The sequence below is a fragment of the Carlito syrichta genome, unplaced genomic scaffold (genome assembly GCF_000164805.1).
Source record: "Carlito syrichta isolate Samal-C Ts95f unplaced genomic scaffold, Tarsius_syrichta-2.0.1 Scaffold126530, whole genome shotgun sequence".
Lineage (NCBI taxonomy): Eukaryota > Metazoa > Chordata > Mammalia > Primates > Tarsiidae > Carlito > Carlito syrichta.
In genome coordinates this window covers 63,905-72,668 of record NW_007070626.1, presented here as the reverse complement: position 1 = coordinate 72,668, position 8,764 = coordinate 63,905, and the positions used below count along the sequence as shown (strand labels likewise).

The 8,764-nt window shown below is 43.3% G+C and overlaps 1 protein-coding gene across 1 annotated transcript in view; it reads right to left on the bottom strand.

The window, feature by feature from the left end:
• The window catches only part of TIGAR (TP53 induced glycolysis regulatory phosphatase), a 14,917-nt gene extending 6,836 nt beyond the window's left edge, over positions 1–8,081 (bottom strand). The window contains exons 1-3 of the mRNA XM_008048700.2: positions 8,044–8,081; positions 6,849–6,886; positions 1,190–1,311 (exon numbers count right to left, since the gene is read on the bottom strand). Of these exons, the coding sequence (XP_008046891.2) occupies positions 1,190–1,311; positions 6,849–6,886; positions 8,044–8,081 (198 nt within the window). The remainder of the gene's footprint in view (positions 1–1,189; positions 1,312–6,848; positions 6,887–8,043) is intronic.
• Positions 8,082–8,764: the final 683 nt, after the last annotated feature.

Sequence of the window (8,764 nt, the reverse complement as noted above, 5' to 3'; positions counted from 1 at the left end):
CTGCAGCCTCGACCTGCTGGGCTCCGGCGATCCTTCCGCCTCAGTCTTCCAAGTAGCTGGAACTACAGGTGTGCGCTACCACACCTGGCTAATTTTTGATTTATTGTAGAGATGAGGTCTCACCTAGTTGCCCAGGTGGGTCTTGAACTCGCGGGCTCAGGCAATCCTCCTGCTTCGGCCTCCCAAAGTGCTGGGATTACAGGCTGAGTCACTGAGCCCGGCTGGTTCTTTTTTAAATCTCTGAGGTCATTTTTATAGTAATTTGTTCCTTAAAGACATAATTAGCATGTCTTTTATTTCTTTATAGTAACAGTAATTTTTTGTTTTGTTTTGTTGCATCAGGGTCTTATTCTGTTGCCTAGGCTGGAATGTAGTGGCATGATCATGACCTCCTGGGCTCAGGTGAGGTCCTAAGCCTCTTGAATAGCTGGGACTACAGGCATGTGCTACTACACCCAGTTAATTTCTTGATTTTTTGCAGAGACAAGATGTCGCTATGTTGCCCAGGCTGGTCTTGAACTAGTGGACTCAAGCAATCCTCCTGCTTCGGCCTCCCAAAGTGTTGCGGCTACAGGCATGAGCTACTGTGCCCAGCCATGTAGTGGTTTTTTACTCTACCTGGTAATACTAACATCTGATGTCACTGTGGGTTAATGTTTCCTGTCTACTGTTTCTGCTGACTTGCTCTCATGATACTTTTTTTTTTTAAGTCAGAGTCTCTGTCACCCAGGCTGGAGTGCAGTGGCATGCTCATGGCCTCCCCACAACCTGCTGGGCTCCGGTGATCCTTTTGCTTCAGCCTTCCAAGTAGCTGGAACCACAGGCATGTGTCACCATGCCTGGCTAATATTTTGGTTTATTGTACAGACAAGGTCTCGCCACGTTGTTCAGATTGGTCTCGAACCCCTGGGCTCAGGCAATCCTCTTGCCTCCACCTCCCAAAGTGCCGGGACACCAGGCTTAGGCACCGCGCCCAGCTTCATGATACCTTGTTTGAATCCTTGTTAGATATCTTTTCCCAAGTTACTCCAATTTAAAAATTACTTTTTAAAATGTACATAATAAAAGGAAAAGAATAAGCTCTGTGGGGGATGATGTCTCTGTGTGATATGATTTCCCACAGACTCTGGCAGTAGATTTCTCAAGATTAAACAATTGTTGGGACCTCTGACCTGGACGCTCAACTTACCTGCGCTGTCCTCGTGAGGTCACTACAGAACGCATGAGTGAACTTCACATTGGTCAGAAACAGACCGGCAGCAGCTGCTTGTTTCAATCCAGTTTCTGAAAGAGGCTCATCTACTCCCTGTCCTGTGGCATATTAAAAGGAGGAAAAATAAGATTCAGTCACATGGAGGAGATAACGTAAGCTGTGTCTACCTATATTTCAGTGAGAGATTTCCTTAAGTGCTTCTCCATATAACTTTTTGTAGCACTAAGAGCAAGCAGAAGTAACCTACAGGTCAGGCATGGTGGCTCATGCCTGTAATCCCAGTATTTTGAGAGACCAAGGTGGGAGAACTGCTTGAGCCCAGGAGTTCAAAGTGAGCCTGGGCAACATGGCAAGACCTTGTCTCCTAAAAAAAAAAAAAAAAAAAAAAATCAAAAAATTAGCTGGGCATGGTGGCGTGTGCCTGTAGTCTCAGCTACTAAGGAGACTGAGGTAGAAGGATCCCCTGAGCTTAGAAAGGCGAGGTTGCATTGAGCCATAAGTGTGCCACCACACTCTAGTCTGGGCAACAGAGTGAGATTGACTCAAAAAAAAAAAAAAGTAAGCTATAAGCCTGTACAGGCTCAAGTATTCAAATGTTTCCCAAAATAAAGTTTACCTAATGGGAATTAAGTAATGATTAGAATACAAATGTCTTAGCTTTTCCCTCTTTTGTGTTTGCTCATCTCGTTATTGTGCATTTTTTTTTTTTGGAGTTGGAGTCTTACTCCGTTGCCCCGACTAGAATGTAGTGGTACACTCCCAGCCACCGCAACCTCGCCCTGTTGGGCTCTGGAGAGCCTTCTGCCTCAGCCTTCCAAGTAGCTGGAACTACAGGCGCCTGCTACCATGCCTGGTTAATTTTTTTTTTAATTTATTGTAGGGATGAGGTCTCCCCAAGTTGCCCGGGGGGGTCTCGAACCCGCAGGCTTAGGTAATCTACTCACCTCGGCCTCCCAAAGTGCTGGGATGACAGGCTGAGTCACCGAGCCCAAAATATTGTGCATTTTATAAATTCTGGCTCTGACCTTACAGATGCTATGTCAGGGTGGTCGTATCGTCACCTAAAAGTTTTTCCCTCTTTGTCCCCATATGGATCAAATGTTCAGTATTATAATGGCATTACTTTTCTTCCTTCCTCCCTCCTGCCTTCCCTTTCTTTTCATTTTTCATATAACAAATGCATTCGAACTTCTATTTCCAGAAGAGCTGATGAGACATTCTGAAGGGGCCTCATGCTACAAAAGAGCTGTGTGTGTGTGTGTGTGTGTGTGTGCACCCAAGTGTGAGCACACACATTTATACAGTGCATTGCTGGGATCACATGACATAAGGAAAATCTCCAAGGAACAAAGCAAAGCAACCAAAAAACCCTGAGCTGAAATGTGGTTGCTGACATGAAAAAAACGGAGTTGCTGTGATATCAGCAGAAGCCGGAGGGTTTGAGGAGGCGCCTCCTGCAGGGAACGGCAAGGTGGAAGAACGGACTCAAGGTTCTTGGAAGCAAGGGCTCCTGCAGGGGGCCAGGGAGGTCTCCGGCCGGTGATGGCATCAAACGCAAATCTTCAGAGCAAATCATTCTCAATAAAGGCCAAAAAGTGTTCCACTAATTTAGAGCAGCACACAAGATATATTCTACCATAAATGAAGAACAGTAAAAACAACAAATAACTGGTATAGAACCATTAAGACTTCAGGCATTGAAATCAGCAAATACATACTATAAAAAAAACTAAGATTAAAACATAAAGAATGAGGTTGGGCATGGTGGCTCACTCCTGTAATCCTAGCACTTGGGAGGCGGAAGCAAGAGGACTGCCTGAGGCCAGGGGTTCGATACCAGCCTGGGCAACTTGGTGAGACCTCGTCTCTACGAGAAATCACAAAATTAGCTGGGTGTGGTGGCATGTGCCTGTGATTCCAGCTACTTGGAAGGCTGAGGCAGAAGGATCACCTAAACTCAGCAGGCCGAGGCTATGGTGGTCATGAGTGTGTCACTATACTCCAGCCTGGACAGAGTGATACTACTACTCAAAAAATAAAAGAAAGAATCACGAAAATAAGCAATCAAAATTAAAAATAAATAATTTTTTTAAAAGCATCAAAATCAATCAGCTTTCTAAAAAACCCAAATAGGTTTTTTAATAACAAAAGATATTACTTCCAGGGGCTGGGGGGGGAAGAATTCCCCCAATGAATAAAGAGAGTTTAAGTTAAGGGAGGTTTAATAAAGACAGGGTTGAAGATATTACCCAGAATGCAGCATAGATACAAGGCAATAGAACACATCTCAGATACTTAAAGATGCAAATGAAAGAATGAGAAATAACATGCATTGCTTTGGTTGCTATAACAACAGATACTTATTTGTTGGTTTTGGAAGCTGGAAGTTCAAGGTCAGGGCATCAGCATGGCTGGGGTCTGGTGGGGTCCCTCTTGCAGGTTAAAGAATGCTGACTCCTTGTATGCTCACATGCCAACAAGAGAGGGCTACACCCCCATGACCTAATGACCTCCCAAAGACTCCACCTCCTAATACCACCATATTGGGTGGTTAGGTTTTCAATACATAAATTTTGGAAAGACACAAACATTCAGTCTACATCTCGCATCTAACTAGAACTGTAGAAGGAGAAGAGAAAAGATGAAGGGAAATTAGAACAGTTAATGGCTGAGAATATTCCAGAAATGAGGTAAGACATAAATCTAAGACAAAAAAAGTACAATGCATATCAAGAAGGATAATTTTTTAAAATCCCTCCTAGATATATTAAGGGAAATAAGAATACTAAAATCAAAGAGAAAATTTTAAAGGCAGTTAAAGAGGAAAACAGGCCGGGTTTGGTGGCTCAGCCTGTAATCCCGCGACTTTGGGAGGCTGAGGTGAGTGGATTGCCTGAGCCCGCGGGTTCGAGACCCGCCTGGGCAGCGAGACCTCATCTCTACAATAAATCAAAAAAATCAGCCGGGCGTGGTAGCGCATGCCTGTAATTCTGGCTACTCGGAAGGCTGAGGCGGAAGGATCGCCGGAGCCCAGCAGGCCGAGGCTGCGGTGACTGTGAGCATGCCACTGCCCTCCAGCCTGGGCGACAGAGTGAAACTACGATTCAAAAAAAGAAGCAGCAGCAGGAAAATTGACAAATGTATGTAAATCTAAACAAACATTTTCTAAGTAGTAAATGAAGACAATAATGCCTATGCCAAGTGGTTAAAAAAAGGACAGGACTAGGATAGTAGACAATAACAAATAAATACTTTGTGAGGAGAGGAGATGTCAATACCCATTCATTAGGTCTTGTTAGTGTGAACACTTATGCTCCCAAAATATGCATGTTAAAATCCTAAATCCCATTGTGATGGTATATTAGGTGGTGGGGACTTTAGAAAAAGCTTAGGTCATAGGAGAGAGCCTTACGAGTGGGATTAGTGTTTCTACAACTGCTCTTGTTCTCTGCTCTCTACCACACCAAGATACAACCAGAACGTGTCATCTGCATGGCCGGGTGCAGTAGCTCACGCCTGTAATGCTGGCGCGTTGAAAGACTGAGACAGGAGGATGGCTTGAGCCCAAGAGTTTGAGACCAGCCTAGGCTATATATTGAGACCTTGTCTCTACCAAAAATAAAAAAAATTAGCTGGGTATGCTAATGTGTGTGTAGTTCCAGCTACTGAGAGGGTTGAAGAGGGAGGATCACTTGAGCCCAGGAGTCAAGGCTGCAGTGAGCCATGGTGGTGCCACTGCACTCCAGCCTAGGCAATAGAGTGAGACCTCAACTCAAAAAACAAAGGTGCTATCTGCAAACCATGAAGCAGGCACTCACCAGACATCAGATCTGCTGGCACCTGATGTTAAACTTCCCAAACTCTAGAACTGTGAGAAATAAATGTGCGTAGTTTAAGCCACCCAAGCTATGGTAATTTGTTCTGGTAGCCCAAACTAAGACAGGTATGAATGATAAAAATTGAAAGGGAGTCATTAAAAGAGTAGAAATGCTGGGCACGGTGGCTCAACCCTATAAATGCAGCACTTTGGGAAGCAGAGGCCAGAGGATTGCCTGAGCCCACGGGTTTGAGACCAGCCCGGGCAACATGGCAAGATCTTGTCTCTCCAATAAATCAAAAAAATTAGCCGTCTGTGATGGCACATGCCTGTGGTTCCAGCTACACGGAAGGGTGAGGCAGAAGGATCACCTGGGCCAACCAGGTGGAGTGTGCGGAGGTTGTGAGCAGCGAGCCAGTGCACTCCAGCCTGGGTGACAGAGTGAGACTCCAACTCAAAAAAAAAAAAAAAAGAATAGAAATGGCGTATCACTTCAAAGCCAGTAGAAAGGAAAGAGTGAATAAGAAAACAAACACATAAGAAGTAAAAGCAAGTAAGAGGAACAAAGAAGACTAGAAAAAGAGGGAAAAACACAAAGAAAAAAATCCAAACACATCAATAACCAGAATAAAGATAAACAGGCCAGGTTCAGTGACTCATGCCTGTAATCCCAGCACTTTGGGAGGTGGAGGTGAGAGGATTGCCTGAGCCCAGGGGTTTGAGACCAGCCTCGGCAACTTGGTGTAGAGACCTCGTCTCTACAATAAAATTTAAAAATTAGGCAGGTGTGGTGGCCACCTGTGGCTCCAGCTCCTTGAAAGGCTGAGGCGGAAAGATCGCCTGAGCCCAGCAGGTCCAGGCTGCGGTGACTGTGAATGTGCCACTGCACTCCAGCCTGGGTGACAGAGTGAGACTATGACTTGGAAAAAAAAGGAACACAAAAACATGTGCCAACATAAAAATTTTATACACTTTCCACTCTTAGTTTCTTACGAAGTGAGACAAATGAACATTCAAAGGTAGGAGGTGAGGGGCTTCAGTCCAAAGGGCAACCTGTGAGGCGACGTGTCGTCAGGAACTAGGGCGCATTTCAGCGCCAGACCAGTCGGTCTCAGAAAGGGGGGTCAGGCACGCCGGGTGTAAACATCAGTTTCTGCAACCCCCAGAAGTCTCTAACCAACAAAATAAAATGAAATGCTCTTAAAGTCACAGCATAGAAATAATGTGTCTAGTCGAAAGTTCACCCAAGATATTCTTTAAAAGCCAGACTAGCTGGCTCATAGGCCAAGTAAAAGACGAGTCCTACACAAACGACCAAAAAAAACATGAGTTCAAATTACAGAACAAGGAAGAAAGAATCTCTTCAGAGCGATTAACAATCACATGAGAAAACAGGAGTTTTCTTCTTAAACTTCCTCTTTATTACTACTCAAAATTAAAATGATTATCTTAGCAGAAAAATACCACTCGCATCAGTCAGTAAACTTCATGTTTCCAAATGTGAAGTCATTTTAAATCCAGTTATATTTTAAGACACCAAGACCCGATATAATTCTTTCATCAGCTGACTGGGCCACTGAAGTTATACATAAAGAATCACTTGGAGAAGGGTTCCTTACAGCCAGATCACTGGAGAGATTTACTCTTCTTGGTTACCAACTGCTCTGATCATAGCTCTGTGGTTATGATGCTTTAATTCTGTAATCCCAATTCACAATAGAGCACTGCCTCCGTCTACCCTGCCCACCAAATCTGATTAACTCCCATATCACATTGACACTAGGGAGAGAGCTAAAATAACCATCGGATTATACCAACCTTGAAGTATTTTCTCCTTGTTAAATCTTGTTTCTCCACTAAAATAGAAAGGGGGAAAAAACTTTATTACCAGATTATATTATTTTTGAAAGGAGAAAAACAAATCAGTAATGAAGGGTAATCATATTTATAAAGTTATCACGTGACTCTTTTAACATACTTCATAATCTAACCTGTAAAAATATAATTTACTCTAAACTTATTTCCAAGTGTCTGCTCTAATGATGAGCTGAGAATTTCAAACTGCCCCAAATGAAAATGTATATGAGTACTTCAGGAATCCATCTTAAGTGAATTGCAGGTGGAAAATCCTAGTAAAAAATACAAATGCATATAGTATTTTAGTTAAATAATCTTGTTAAAATAAATACATTGATTAAAACTCCTTTCATAGGCAGCAGGACCAAAACATGCAAGTTGGTCCATTCGAGGCTGAACTGAAAGGGACCCTGACCAGCATGGGAAGGAAGGGAAAACACCTCCAGAAGACCCTGCCTTCTCCTGCCTACTAGAGCTTGAACACTTGTCTTTCCTAGTACTGACAACTATTTTGCAGACCAACTGCACTTTGAACTGAGGTTTGGGTACCACACTTTTTTTTTTTTTTTTTGAGTCAAGTGTCTCACTCTGTCCCACTGCTGGAATACAGTGGCACATTCGTGGCCACCATAGCGTCCACCTGCAGGACTCAGGCAATCCTTCTGCCTCAGCCTTCCAAGTAGCTGGAACTACAGGTGTGCGCCACCATGCCCAGCTAATTTTTTGATTTATTGTAGAAATGCGGTCTCGCCAAGTTGCCTGGGCTGGTCTCAAACCCGTGAGCTCGGGCAATCCTCTCACCTCAGCCTCCCAAAGTAGTAGGATTATAGGCGTGAACCACCGTGTCCACCATCTCTCTCTTTTAAAAGGGCACATTTAGACTGTATTCCATTAGGTAGATAATACCGCTGTTTATTTACTAATGTAACCATTAACAAATGTTTCTTTCGGCCACACTTAAAAAGATGAGTTTCCTGCTAATGGGCATTTGAGTTATTTATAATCAGTTGCTATTAGAAATAATGCTGTAGCAAATAATCTAAATATAAGTGAATGAAAGTATTTTCAGTAATGGGATTATTGGATACAAGGGTAAACAGATTTGTCATTTTGATAGATATTTCCAAATGACCCTCCATTAGCAAAGTACACTCACCAAAGTTCTTTTATTTTCCAAGATTTTTCTCCAGACATTGGGCACATTAAGGTCTCACAATCTCTGGCTATGTCTTTCGGGAACAGGATAGACACACAACTAAAAAGTCAATTCGCACACGGATGATAACTTATGCTGGGAGTGCCAGGGTACGATGGGAGCACAGAGTTGGGGTGCTTAAATGGGTAGATAGATGGGGAATGGTGCTGGGGAGGGGGGGTTACCTAAAAGAGCCAGATTTGTACTGGGTCTTAAAGAAACAGAACATATTAGCCAAGCCCAGCAATTCGTGTTTTAATAAACACACCAGGTGGTTCTGACACATACTCAGGTTTCAGAATCATTACTGTAGACACAGTCTGGCAAATAACTGTTTTTATCAACAAGGGCAAGGGTCCAGACAGAGACTTGAGTTTGTGATTCAGACTTCAAGGTCTGATGGAGTTCCTTTCTGGATATGAGTAAATCTACCCTATGTGACATTTTTACTATTATTTTCAACTAGCGCTTCACTTAAAATCAAAGGAGTGATCATTCTCCATCATAATCAAGGAATTGCAATTAAAGTCAAAGTGAGATGAATTGTTCAGGTACCAAACTGGCACAAATTAAAACTTGCACCTTACTAAGTCTTGGTGAGGATGGCATACCACACTGTAGGGTGGTGTAAATTAGCAGTGGGTGTCAATGGGCATAACCACGTTGGCATCACCTAACAAAG